This window comes from Equus quagga, chromosome 19 (assembly GCF_021613505.1).
Source record: "Equus quagga isolate Etosha38 chromosome 19, UCLA_HA_Equagga_1.0, whole genome shotgun sequence".
Lineage (NCBI taxonomy): Eukaryota > Metazoa > Chordata > Mammalia > Perissodactyla > Equidae > Equus > Equus quagga.
In genome coordinates, this window is record NC_060285.1 from 19,017,101 (window position 1) to 19,031,683 (window position 14,583).

The 14,583-nt window shown below is 40.7% G+C and overlaps 1 protein-coding gene across 2 annotated transcripts in view; it reads right to left on the reverse strand.

Moving 5' to 3' along the window:
• STAB2 (stabilin 2) overlaps positions 1-8,986 on the reverse strand; it is a 147,793-nt gene extending 138,807 nt beyond the window's left edge. For both annotated transcript variants that reach the window (XM_046646193.1, XM_046646192.1), the window contains exons 1-3: positions 8,746-8,986; positions 5,594-5,727; positions 3,514-3,629 (exon numbers count right to left, since the gene is read on the reverse strand). In XM_046646193.1, coding sequence (XP_046502149.1) covers positions 3,514-3,629; positions 5,594-5,727; positions 8,746-8,823 — 328 coding nt within the window. In that variant the 5' untranslated portion in view covers positions 8,824-8,986. The remainder of the gene's footprint in view (positions 1-3,513; positions 3,630-5,593; positions 5,728-8,745) is intronic.
• Positions 8,987-14,583: the final 5,597 nt, after the last annotated feature.

The window sequence follows — 14,583 nt, forward strand, 5'->3', positions numbered from 1 at the left end:
CGAAGGAAGATAAAAAACTTCCTGACCAGCAAGAGGCCAGGGACCTCCCTGTGACTTTATCTCCCAAGGAACTCTAGAGGTGCCTACCCCACGTCACGCGTTTGTTTAAAAGCCTGGTTCCCAGTACTGGGTAGAGAATATGTGCTGATGTTCCATTTATAGCTCTGGTTGGAATTGTCTGCTGGGAAACTGATGTGGAACGGGTTCCTCACATGAACTCAGCATTATTTGTCACTCAAAGCCAAAAAGGACATGCCTAAAAGGTGGTGTCAAATCCACATAGTCCATTATTTGCAAGCTGTACAGTGAATGGCAACAAAAACACAACAGGAAAGAAAAAGAGGTCTGAAAACATAATAACATGATACAAAAAATAAATGTGCATAATTTGATGACATTGACCTCAAAAAGAAGAATCAAGATCATTTCCGTTTGAAATAATCAGATTGTTTTGGCCACAATTGAATTTACGTGTAACGTCTTAGTCCATACTCTTTTTTTAATTACTTTGAGTCGTTGCATAAATTTGTTAATGTTCATAGTGGCATAAAAAGAACTGGCATGTTCAAATTAAAAAAATCTATTTTCATCTCAAACAGAACATTGGTTGTTTAAATGTGATTAAGTTTCAAGGTTAAAAATATATTTTTGCGCTAATGAGAGAAGACTTCCTTCCATATGAAGATTTGATAAAGCAGTATAAATTTTAATGAGGGAGAAGCATATTAAATCTTGGGAGAAACACCTTTCTTATGTCAAGATGACATATTTTTTTCCCCATGTGAGAATTCCTGCCTTATTCTTAATTTTAGGAGCAGATGAGTAATTTTTTTCACTGTGCTTTTCTGTGTTTTCCAAGTTTTCAGAATTGATCATAGAGTTATTTTCTAATTTGAATAAGGTACTTACTATTAAAATAGTTTTAAAAGTAACCCAGAGGTGTTGAGCGTGACTGTATTTGTTGATGCATAAAAAAGGAAGTGAATGCCACACTTGCCTTGGAACGAAGGCCATTCCAGAAGTTGTGCTTCCTCAAAAAGAAGGATGGACATGTCAGCAGCTCCGAAATGGCCTTATCCTTGCGGAAATGTGAAGTGATAGTCAAGACCTTGCTTGTCATCACCACAAATGTGAGAGGTGAAATACACAGCCAAGTAAAGCATTTATCTCTTTCCTGAACCGAAGGAAGGAAGCCTTTCGAGACATTTACTGTGTTTGGAAGATGAAGAGAAAGGGGAGTACCCTTTTTGCTCCAACGAGAGGACAGCAGAAAGAATGTCCAGGCATTGGTTGTCACGTTTTGCTTCTCTGGCCTCAAGACCTATCAGGAGGAGATGCCTGAATGCTCAAGGAATATTCTCAGACTCCTTGGATGGTAGATGTGAGCCTTTGCGCATAGTACAGGGCGATGGCATGAATTAATGGCATGAAGATTTGGCATCCTGTTTGCCTGCTCATGTCTCATGAGTTACCCACTGATTAAAAAGGGCTTGGAGACATGGTGTCATTTTATCTGCCTTTTATCATCAGAGGTCTATTTTGACTGTGATTTGCTCATTCATTTATTCCTAAAACATTTAAAAGTGACTTCTTTGTGCCATACACTTTGCCAAGTACTTTCACCTTTATTAATGTTTTAAAATTTCTACGACGGTTTTGTAAAGTAGGAATTTTTACTCCCATTTGACAGCTAAAAGGACTGAGGGATAAGCAGGAAGTCACTTGTCCAAACCAGTAATGATGGAACTAGTTTCACACCTAAACCTTGGTGGCAGGCCCAGTGTCCTTCGGCTCTCCTGGCCGTGGTCTGTCCTTCGGGATGTTGGACATGCTGACTTTCGTTACTGCATCTTGGACAAGGCCTTTTCTTGTCTACGGTGTGTCTGATTAATAACTCAGCATCAGATTGGTTTTCATGGGTTAGAAAGAGAAAAGTCAATCTAAAAGTTCTTTCTATTACATCAGGATGTCTTTAAGGACTGGATGTGATGGTGACTGTGTTTTGTGCTAAAAAAGTTCTTGAAATGTAATAGCTTGATTCTGATGCAATAAACTGTTAGAAACACACAGTGCCAACATGCTGGGGTGAAGCCGAGAACAGAGCACTTGACAGAGAGAAGGGCCAGGATACCCTAAACTGAAACCTTGACCTTTCCAGGGCAAGGAGGATATTCCAGCATTGACTGGGAGGGCTACAGAGACCTACCAATCAAAAGACAAATTAGCGACACATTTGGAGGATCTCTCTCTCTGGTATTTTTTTTTTTTTTTTGACAAGTTCTCCTCCAGGCAGTGAGAGTAGAAAACAAGCAGGTTTTGGTGCCAGGCAGCTGTGAACTTGAACTTGCTTTATCACTTACGAGCCGAAAGGAAACTGCAAGAGATAATCTTCAAATCTCTGATTCCTCATGGGTAAAATGGGGATAAAAATGTCTAACTCAAAGATGTGTTTTAGAGTTAGATCAGATAATACAGGCCAAGTACTTCTCTAGCACCTAATGTCAGTAGTGTTCAATAAATGGAAGCTATAATTCATTTAATCATTAATTAAAAAAAGAAACAGGAGACAACATTATGTATACAATATGGGCTCAACTATTTAGAAGCCACGTGGAATAAAAGACCAGGGAAATTAGCCAAACTATTTAGGATTCCCCATGTGTGACAGAATACAAATTGCTATTTTTTTCTTTCTTTATACTTTTCCAAAATTTATAAGCTGTGTACGATTTACTTGCATTATTTTAATCAGAAAAAGATAAAGCAAAAGAGAAGTAATCTTGCCCCTTAAGTGGGTCCTTAAGGAGATGTTTTCATTACATATTAGAAGACGGAAAACACGGTAAATTCATGAACTAAAATGTCTGATTTTTCACTATCAAGAAAAGAGAGGAGCTACGTAATTTGCATGTCATAGCCAGGACTCAGTCACTACTCGAATGTTAACATCTTTAATCAGGATAGAAGTTCAATTTCAGCTAACAAATGCTATGCCTGACCACAGGAGTCTGACTAGACCATTGACTCAGACTCGGCTCGTAGTTTTTCTTACAATGGAATCTGCTCATTATGGAGTTTGATATAACGTTCTAAGACTTACAGTTTTAGAAGATTTGATGATTATTTTGGTTGCCAAACAATAACTACAGTCTTTGAGACGTTGTAATGAAATTTCTTCTTAAAGAAAATCATATTTGGGGTCATAACAGCCCAGCATTCTTACTTCCTCTCTATGGTCAGTTATCTTTTTTATAAAAATGGATATCCTTTCAATTGTCGCTTTTTCTGACTTGTAAAGAATTATTTTAAAGAGACATCTCTACCTGGAAGAAAGCAGATTTCTTCATAAAGACGGACAGGGCAAGAAAGATTTTCTACATATGGACTGAGCTGGAACTTTTTAGAAAAAGATGCTGACATTCTCCTTTTATTGGGCTTCTTTCCTCTCAATTTTCTGTGAAATGGGACATCGAGAAGCAAATATAAAAGTCCAAGAAGTGTTGTGTCACTTACCCATGCAGTCTGGGCCCCAGTGGCCTGGACAGCACTGAGGCTGAAGGTAGTCCTTCCTACAGATGTGGCGGCATCCAGGGAGAGACAGCGAGTATGTTCTGACCTCAAAGGTGTACCTTGGAGGGTAAAGAGAGGATGTTAACCCATGACCAGAGCAATGCAGTCAACTGTAGGTAGTGGGATTGCCCTAGATTTTTATACTTGCCTATATTTAAAAATATATAGATTGAGCATATTTGCTTTCTAGGTAGAATAAAATTTAACCATGATTTATCTTTAATTGTTAAAAATGGATGAAAAAAATCAGCACATGATGAAAATGGGGGTGAAATATCTAAAATGATGTCAGAAGTGAAGTTAGTAGATGAAAGAAATGATATTAGGTTCTAAAGACATGCTAGAGGTGGGCTTCAAACTTGCCACTGAGTCTCCCAGCAGCCAATGCAAGGAGGGAAAGATCATGAGTTATGTGAATCACAGGATCTGTGGATTTAATAAACTGACTGCTCAGGATTCACAGTTATTTTTTGCAGATCCCATAGATAGAGTTTCTGTGAGAGGCAGTGTGATGATGTGAGCAACATTTTCCACCGTTTCCTTGAGGGAGATATGCTGAGTTCCTTAGAACAGTTTTTGTACCAGCTGAGGTACAGTTCTGGAACAGCAATTCTATGGAGACTGACCGCCATTATCTTTTTCCAGGAATCACTGCATGGATGGCTTATTCCAGGACTTCAATGTATCTAGAGATGATCCTCCATGTATACCATTTCTTTCAACTGGCCTGTTAAGAATAGTGTGGCGGTGGGTTCAAGGTTGTACAACTAAACCAGCCCCTGGAATGTAGCTGATTAACCACAGAACTACTGGCTTTCTGGGCAGTCAAGTTGGAGACAGAGTTGATGATTTCTTTGAAAGGTTGAGCGCACTGGCAGGAGCATCTCTCCACAAAGATGGGGAGAGCAGGCACCAAAGTGAGAACCAAACGTCCCCTCGAGAACCAGTCTTGGGTTGGTTCCAGCATGAAGGAATGACAGATCAAAGTCTTCAGTTCTATTACAGACAGCATGAGTGCAGTAATCTTATCCTCTGCGTGTGTGTGTGGGCGGGGAGGGTTGGGGTGGGGGGGCACATAACCAAGCACCCACCTTGGCCATGAAAAAAAGTAACCAGTACGAAAACGTTCTCAATAAAGTCGCCGTATAATTTTAACTTTGACCCCTTTCTGATATACTTTCTCAGAAAATCTGGTCACAAATGTGCGCCCACTTTGGTCACTGAGAGGTCAGCTGCTGCATATGCTTGCCAATTCCAGTCCAGTTAATGTTGGGAAACTTCTGTTAAAAATGATGATTTGGGGTTTTAGAATATAGTGCAGTTACATTAAGCAAATGTGAATTTAAAATAGTGTGATATAACAGTGTTAAGGTTTCACTAGTACTAGTAAGAAATAGTACTAATCCTTCATCCTTGAATGAAAAGACTCATTGAATACTGTCTAATTTTTTAATTAGCAGACTGAGTAAATTAAAAATTGTGTTTGCACTTGAGCTGCATGGCCGCATCCATTAGCTGGTGAGCAGAACTGCTTGTCATCATTTGCAAGGATTAGCCTTGAATTACAAGAGTTTTGAATCCTAAGAGGATTTCAGCAAAGCAATGCCCACATAAGTGCAGCAAAGCTGTAATTCATTCATCTCCCTCTTTGGGTTCCAATTAGTATCAGGGTCCACAGCTAGTTAGTGAGTTGACTATCAGACCCAAGGCTTTTAACATGCTCTAACTAGAACATTACTCAAATGCAACAAAATCCAGGTTTTCAAAATAAAGAAGGGCAGGATGAAGGGAGAATGTTTATATGTAATGTAATATAGTGAATTTGATTTAAATGTGAATCAATAATAATATATTTTTTAGACTCAAAGTCATAGTTGTGAGTTACCTAAGTTTGGGCTCAATGCAATCTTAGAGGAAGAAAAAATCATGGAAATGCTTTGTAGTTTTTGAGATAGGAAGTTTCCATTTGGATTCACGATCCCTTGGGTTCCAAGACTCCCCACACTTATTTTCTCATGAGTACCTGCAATCTCGAACCCCTACGGAGCCATTGGTAATCTTGGTGTAACCATCTGGGCAGTTAATTCCAAAGTTGAGTGAGCAGGATTGGCACTCGGTCCTAATTATAAGGCGAGATTTCTTATCGCATCTTTTTGCCTGGGAAAACATAAAAAAAAAAATCAAGTCCCATTAGCAGAGCTTGGTTGGCCAATCTTCCATTGGCTTCATGTCAATGGAATGACAGAGAGGCAATGAGGTTGATTGGTAATGACTGGTGGGCTGCTTTCAATCTTCTCTGGAAATAGTGCTGGGATCAACAAGCAATGGCTGTCATGGCTGTGGGCAAGGGAAAGAGCTGCTTGTGCTGCCCATCTGCCATCACTGATTTAGAGTTTGGAGTCTAGCAAGGTAAGGTAACGTAACTACATACTCATATCCAAATGGGAAACCTTAAGTATGTTGCAGAATACTCTTTTCAAATGGGAAATAATTAAAGCAGATTATTCAAGGTCAATTAGTCATAGATCAACAGGTCTCAAGGATATTCTTTCAGCATCGATTCCACAAGAATATCTAGTCTGAGCGCTAAATGCCACGGGGCATACAGTTCCTACCCCAAACACATTTGCAATCTTTGGATTAAAATCCATCTAGAAGGTGGGCTCCAGAGATCTTTTCCTGTTTTGTCCTGTGCTGTACCCTAAGCACCTAGAACAGTGTCTGGCACATAGTAATGCTCAGAAAATATTTGTTGATTGAATGAATGAATGGTAGGAAAACACACAGACATACAGTCAATTAGCAACATCAGGAAGCAGAGAATTAATTGCTAAAAGGAATCATGCAGACCCACTTTGGCCCTGTCTTCAGGATCCCCCATTGTCCATGATGCTGGTACTGATCCTCCCAAGTAGATTTCCTCCCCTTTCTGAAGTCTCCTTCATCTCCCCATCTAGCTTACGATTAAGCAGCTTTGTACAATGAATTGAGACTGAACTTGGGGGTCAAAAGACCTAAGCTTGGAATCAAGCTCTGTATCTTGCAATGTGCACAGTCTTGAATGAATTCCTTGCTCTTTGCTGTCGTCTGTAAGGGCAGATATTGATAACCACTCTCCAGGTTCTTGAGAGCTTTAAATGATGTAATGATGTGCAAATTGCCTGGCACAGGATCTGCAATATTGTAGGCAGTAAACGCAAGTTCCCATAATGCTTCTCTATCCTCAACTCTGTGTTTTGCTTGTTGCCTCTCCTGATAGGAATGTTCTTTTCCCTTCCCTTGACTACCCAAACCTCATATCCTTCAAGGCCCCGTTTCACACCACCACTTCCATAAAACCATACTCATCTCTTCCTTTTCTCAGTTTCTACTCTTCCTATGGTTGGCTGGTGGAGCAAGTTTGTTATCTTTGCTCTCCATTTAAAAATCCCTTCTGGGAGAGGACCATGTCTCTTCTTTGTTATCCCATGGGCCTAGCACTAGTTTAGGTGTGATGGGAATGTCAGAACTACTTTTAAGTTCACTGATATATGTAAAGGCTGCATAAGAAGAAATCTTACATTTACAGAGCAATTTATGGTTGTGCATGCTTCCAGAGGAATCATCTTGCTTGATCTCAACTACCCTAAGGATAAGCAGGGCTGGAATCATCACCCTCATTTTAAGGGGAGAAAACTGAGTGAGGGGAGCCCAGTGACTTGCCCAAGTTAAGTCAGTGGTCTTCTGACTCCTCGATTAGCTGTTTCTCTTCCCTGCACACTGTAAGTGGCGTATAGGAAAACAAAATCTGTTTTGACTGACAGTTTTCTTTGGTGATCATTATGAACCAAAATACACTGGAATGTTCCTTTTGGAATAATAATAAAAGCCACCCTTAGAGATAGTTTGAATTAACTCCCTTTAATGGTCATGACACCTCTATGTTTTTTTAAGCATCATTTTCTTTACATGGGGGTTTCCCATTTACGTAAGTATATGGGGTGACATTCCATTGTCTTTTCTTTCCTTGTAGGCCAGAATTAGTACTCTCTTTTCAAAAATCCCTTGACTATCAATTGTCCTTTTCAAATGGAAGGGCTCATTCTACCTCTCAGATGGTCCTCTCTTGAAAAGTGAACTCAGCTTTAAACATCAGTCAAGGCCTGATTTCTGCACTAAAGCAAGCACTGGATGATGATGATGATGATGATGATGGTGATGATGAGGATAATTACTGCTGTTTGTGGAGTCCTGTCAGGGGAGCAACTGAAGGTTAGAGAGACTAACTAACTCACTCAGGGTCGAACAGCTAGTCAGCTGTGGAGCACAGTGACTGGTCCTAAGACATATTTGTTAAGCAAACAAAGGAAGGCCACAGTTCAAACCCACCCGTATCTAACCTCAGAGCTGGAGCGCTAACCATTATGCCATCTTCCAATGTTTTTGTGAAAAACATTATCAAAGTACAGCCAAGTGGAGCGAAATTGGTGTTGATAAAAATTTGCCTGGCACAGACGCAGAATCATGTTTAAGTTTTATCCTTAATAGAGCAGAAATCATACCTTGTGCAATGCATTTAAATAAATCCCTTGGATTGCCTCTCACAGACACCTCCTTTAGTCTGGCCTTCCTGCGGATCTGATACTAAACTTGTGCTATGATGACAACTCATGAGAGGCTGATGTGCTGGTGTACATCACAAGGGCGACCCAAACAACTGCCCTGGGGACTTTGACTACTTTGTCTACCTCATGGAAGGTAGGGGGATGAATTCCTGATGCATTTGGTAATACTGTGTTTCTCAACCAGCTATCACACAACCTGGAATTCCCCAGAGCTTCTCTCTACCCATCTCTCTACAACCATTGTTATTTTCTACACTCAGAATGATGTAATGGGAGGTATTCACAGTGATGAGACTGCTAAAACAAACAAACAAAAGGATACCAAAATCCGCAATGGAAAGAGGAATGTTAACGCTAGAATCAGAGATCCCAACAATGGCGTTTTAGCACATGAGTGGAGCCAACTGGGTTAGCGCGCCTTGTATCTTTAGGATCCTATTCTCCACAGGATTCCTCTTTATTTTATGAAGTCCAGATAGTACTCTTTACTCATGACAACATGGGAAAGCCAAAAGCTTTCGAACACATCGTGAAAATCGACAAATAAAAAAAATTTCAAGTCTCATCTTACCTGCTCTGTCGTTTCAGGCAGGGAGCAGAAGTTTTGTACGACCAATCCAAGAAAGAAAAGTATTAAATTTGGCAGCATGGTGAGGAAATATTCGATCCTTCTCCGCGCCAGGCACCTGTCAGAATTATTTAGCTATTTTAATTTAGTTTGATGAACTCCCAGTGAATTCTTTCTCATTTCAGTGTTTGCTTTTAAATCCTTTCCTCTCCTTTTCCTGGATTGAAACTGATGATATGTGAGACCTGCCTCTACACAGGAAAAATGACAAATCCAAGGGTCGTGGTGAAATTGGCGACTCTCAACTGTATATATGTCCTGGCTGAATGACAGGATATCCTGAAGGGGCTGGGGCAGAGACACGATCCAGAATTTTTATGCCTTGTGAAATTCCCAAGACAAGCTCCTGTCTCCCACTGCTCTGCCCATCCTGCCTCTGGTCCTGCCTCCTCCTGGACCCACAGCCATACCAACATTTGCACAACTACACCATGGAAAGCTGCAGGGCTCTCTCTCTGAATGCAAAGGTCCAAGCTGGCTGTTGGGCAGGATTTGTGGGATGCCCATAAATGGGTACCACTCCAAGTACAGAGGGAATGTTGCAGAAAGCCAGGTCCTTGACTTGGAGGAGGGTGGTGGCCTCACCCAGTGCGGCTGGCAAACTCTACTGCAAAGGAGGGTCTCTTTGCGGATGCCGACAGTTGGGTTTTCCACTCTTCTTTCCCCTTTTCCATGTCACTTCAGTAGAAAATGACTGAGCCTGTAGGTCTCATCTTACCTATCAAGGCCCAGATAAATGCCACCTCTTCAGGGAAGGCTTCCTGTCTTGCCCCTCCAATACCATCTTGGACACCCTCCCAGCATTTTGCACACAATGTTACGAAAGCCCAATCACATCTCTCACAATTTGTCTGTCTGTATGTCTGTCTCTCATACCCAATTGCGAATTCCTTGAAGATAGGGGAAAGCCTTCATCTTCTCTGTTTCCCCAGCAGCCTAGAGTAGAGACCTGCAATTGAAAATAATAAAAATAAATAACATCCAACATATTTTGAAAACTTGCTATGTGCTAGTCACTATTCTAGACTTTTCCATGGATTCACCTGTTTAATCCTCACAACATTTCGTGAAATAGTTAGGATTATTCTCCCCATTTTACAGATGAGGCAACTGAGGCAGAGAGGTTATGAAACTTTTCCAAGGTCACACAGCTATTAGGTGTGGATCCAGTTTTCAAACTGCGTGGCTCCAGAGCCAGGACTGTTAACGACTACCCTCTACTGCCTAAAACAATAAATACTTAATGCATAAATAAATAGCAGGGGGGTTCCAGTCCTGTTGACGTGATGAAAAAGTGTCAGGCCCGGAACCAGAAAGGATAAAGTCTGGCCTTATCAACAAGACAGGCTCATGAGGGTACATCTCATGACACTAAGTGAACTGGGAGACTCATGCAGTTATGGAGACTAGTTTTGGTTAAATAACCCTTCTGCAAAGTCTTTCTCTCTTTGAATTTTTGAAACAACATCCCATTATATGGATCAATAATCTAAGAAACTTCCAGTACAGACAGGCCTTTCAGAGGCTAGCCCAGCATTCTGAATGGAAGGATACCAGATGAGGAAGTCCTTACAATCACTTGGTTCCGTGGATTTCAACCCTGGCTTAGAGTCTTGGAGGAGCTTAAAAATTTTTTTCTGATGTCCTGCCCTGCTCCAGAACAATCAGTTCAGAACTTCTGGGGGTGAGGGACAGAAGGAGTATTTTTCAAAGCTTTGTAGGTGATGCCACTTGCATGGGGCTGTTGCTCGAGGAAAAATGAACTATTAATGTGTGAAGCCAATGAGATTTTGAGGTTTATCTGTTACAGAAGCTGTTACTAATACACCTGGTGTTAACTAATACACCAGGGAAAGAAGTTTGAAGCTTCTTTCTGATTCTTTTCTTCCTGAAGGACATGGATAAGTATCTGGGGCTTGGAATGGGTTAGATCCTTGGGGAAATAATAAAATGAATGTATACTTGCATTTTCTAAATAGTTCTGGGAGATGCTGAGCAGCGGGTGCTGGGGAAGAATTCTCCCATCAGATGATTTGGAAAACCCTGCCCCTGATGTCCATTTCTTATGGATTGATCACGCTCATCAGGCCATTAAAGATTCTAGGAAGTCCTATGGTAGAACATAATGTAAGAAAACCAAACAAAAACAATTCAACTTTGCTTAAAGCAATATTTTCCAAATTTTTTAGACGAAGAGATTCTTTGCCTCTTTGCAAACCAACCTCAGCACCTCCAGATCTAGTGTTCTATTGATCTCTTTTAGGGAAATACTGTCCTAGACTTTAGAAGATGGAGTCGTCTATTTTTAAATTACCAGCATGAAGAAGTTAGTCTGCCAGTGTCCTTGGGGACACCATAGTCTGGGACTTGTTCATACACTTTAGCAATTAGTTGCATTAAAACAATATATATATTACTCACATGGCTTTATTTAGAAGTTGTCTGAATAGTTCTGTTAATTAATTTTATTTCTGTTAGGCTCATTTGATTGCCATGAACGGAGGTTTTTCAAGTTATTTCAAATCCCTAACAGTGCCTCCCCCAAGTATACCTGCAATCAACAAGTGCTTAGAATGGCTCCTAGCACAAAGAGGGTACTCAATCACTCTTAACCATTGCTATTATATCATTAAAACACGCTAATGTCATAGAAAACAGCTACGCAAATCTCCACCCTTAGCCCAGTGAGGCTCCAAGGCAAGGCTGGATTTCCTGTGTCCTGGGCTGACCCAGTTCTGCTAATCTGTGTCCCTCACTGGGTGGGATGTCACTTCCTTTACTGTGGTCCATATTCTTTTTTGTGGATTGCTGTAATCTCTCTAACCATTCAAAGTTGTTTTGTGACAAGGGTTTTTAATCAACAACGTTTCCCAGGCAGTTTGCTCTCTCCAATATCTCCTACTGTGCAGTTGGCAGTCACTTAAGACCTGGGCATGGCTTTCCTCTGCCTAGGGCTGCCCTCTGCTCTCTCACCGCTTCCTTCTTATGTCCTCCTTGATTAGCACTCACTTCCTTTGCCCTGCGATCTGTCCTCAGCGGTGGCAATGAGAGAGGTGGTATTTTCCTCTTGGGTGAGAGGATTAATTTCCTGATTGGAATGTGCAGAGACTTTTCCCATATTGTAAAAAGCAAAAGAGGGGCACCTTCTGGGTAACACTATTGAACATCCTCTGTGGCTACAGGATTCTGGGTGGTTAGTGTTTAACTGCTCCTTTCTCTACACCATACCAGTTACTGAGATTTCAGTCCTTGGTCCCTTTGAATAACAGAACATTTCATGTGTGCTTTGAGTAGCCTTCCAGGAAGGGAGACTCACTATCTTCACCATCACCATCTTTACCACCACAACCATCACCATCATCATCATCATCATCACCATCATCACAAACACACACATAGTTTTTACATGTGCCAGATATGCTTAATCTTTAATTCACTTACCATATTTAATCTTCCCCACAAGTCTAAGACATAGGTATCATTATTGTCTTATTACTATTCTCATTTTGCACATAAGGAGACTGAGGCAGAGAGAGGTTGACTAACTTGTCCCAAGTCATAAGGCTAGTAAGTGGTGGAGTGGGCATTTGAACTCAGGCAGAGTGGAGCCAGAGGTTGACACTGAAGCATCCACATGACCTGCTTTGGATCTTGAATCTTGACCAAGGTCCTTTGGGACCTTGTGAGATGGCCAACGTGGTTGGAGTTTATGCTTCCAAAGTAGAACAAACCTAACCGTTTACGTGGGGATCGATTGTACCTTCTGCTTTGCAGGGAAAAATAAAAAGGCCAGAAATTGGGATCACAGGTTCATTTTCTGGTTCAAATTTATTTTTCATTCTCTCAGCAGTCCTGTTTTTGCTAGATTGAGGAAAGAGAAGAGCTCAGAACAGCAGCTGGGTGTTGATCTTTCTTGAGCAGCTATCTAGAAAATTGGAAAAATTGCTTTACATCGCTTCAACAGGTCCAAGAACTCCTAGAATTTTTCCAAATGAAAATGGTGCTTTGGGGAGTAAAAATTTAGAAAAGGGAAAGCAATCGTAAATCCCTGAAAATTTTCCATAGGAGACATCAGTGGGAACTATTTGGGAATGCCTCCCACCCCTACGAGGACCCCTTCAAGCCTAATGTGGTCCTGGATAAAATTTAGATTCCGGCCAAGGTGGAGCAAACAGAACTAACGAAACAGGCTTTCAAAATCTCAGTTCAAAATTTCAAGTACTATTAAAGGTAGTCTCCCACTAGGAGAGATGGAGTTTTCTGCCTGGCTTGTGGATTTCACGCTGAGTAGGCATTTTTCACAGGGTCCAGTTTTATTATACAAACAGCTTGGTGTTAGATTCACCTGGACATTCTTTTTGTTTATTCATTGGGCAGAACTCTTGGCACCTGAAACGTCTTGGCCAGAGTACAAAATACTTTCTTCTCTCCTTTGCATCTAATCATAACATTGAAGCAATTCAACAGTTATTTATATTCCAGATATAGAAATGATTTAAAAGGAACCCACATGGTTCTTTGTTTCTTTTTTTAAAAAATCTCTTTCTTGTACTGATCTGCTGAGCAATATGGAATTCTTTTTTCTTTGGCCTTCGGCCTTCCCTGCTTTGGGTAAGAATATGTTGCATTTTTCTAGATAAAAGAACTTAAGCTAAACTGAGAGTAGTCTATCGTTTAATAGCATGTTTTGAAATAATCTCTGTTTCAAAAGTCTTCGAGTGAGAGTCTAAATACTACTTTATTTGGCCTGATTTATAGAGGTAGCTGTTCCAAGTATCCACCTTTACTTTGATTGTGTAGACAGAGGTCACGTCTAATAGGATGGCTTTTTTTCTTGGTTGCTATCACACTGTAAATTTTACTTATCCATTCATTCATTCAGTAAACATTTATGGAATGCCAGATACTATGCTGGGCTCTGAGGACATAGAGGTGGATAAACACACTGTATTGTGCATTATAGCTTCCACCATACTTTTGCACATATTATCTCATTTAAAATTTATAACAACTTTGTGAAATAGACTGGGCAAAAAGTAGTATCTTGATTTGGTAGGTGTTAAAATGAAGGCATAAAGGAACTGAATAATGTATTCAGGCTCAATAACTTAGGATGAACTAGTAATAGATGCCAGGTAATCTTACTCTGGTCGTATGCTTTGCCTGTTATGGTAGACCACGATCCTGATATCTGATGCCTAAGCTAATGAATGGATTATCTATGCTTCATCTAATTCAGTGATTAAAATGCTGAACTGAATTGGGAATTGTTTATTGTTGTCAGACTGAGACAAGGCCATGGCCACAAAAGTCCTGAAGAATGAATATAAAGAATATGGTTGAGATTCAGACAACAGCCATACTTGGGTCAGAACTGAAATGTTGGGCCACCAATTCCCAATGGTCACTGCATGGTCTATTGATCTTGTCGTCCATGGCATGGCATAACACGGGCAAAATGGATGGATCGTGGCTTAACAGTCCATATGAAATGACTTGCCATGCTCTAGGAACCGGTACAACACCAGCTCTACAGAGCACACACTGGAGCACAGACCTGCCGGGTACCTCAGTGACTTGTCTAGACTTGGAAAGATCTTCCCCTAAAGAACCACTTGACTAACTCCTTCACTTCCTTCAAGCCCTGTTCACATCCATCCTCATCATGAGACCTTTGCAGACTCCTCTTAAAAACTGCAACCTACATCCATCCCACCCCACACTCCGGCTTCCTCTTATTCTGATTTTCTTTCTCTTTTCCCTTGACATCTATCACTTTCT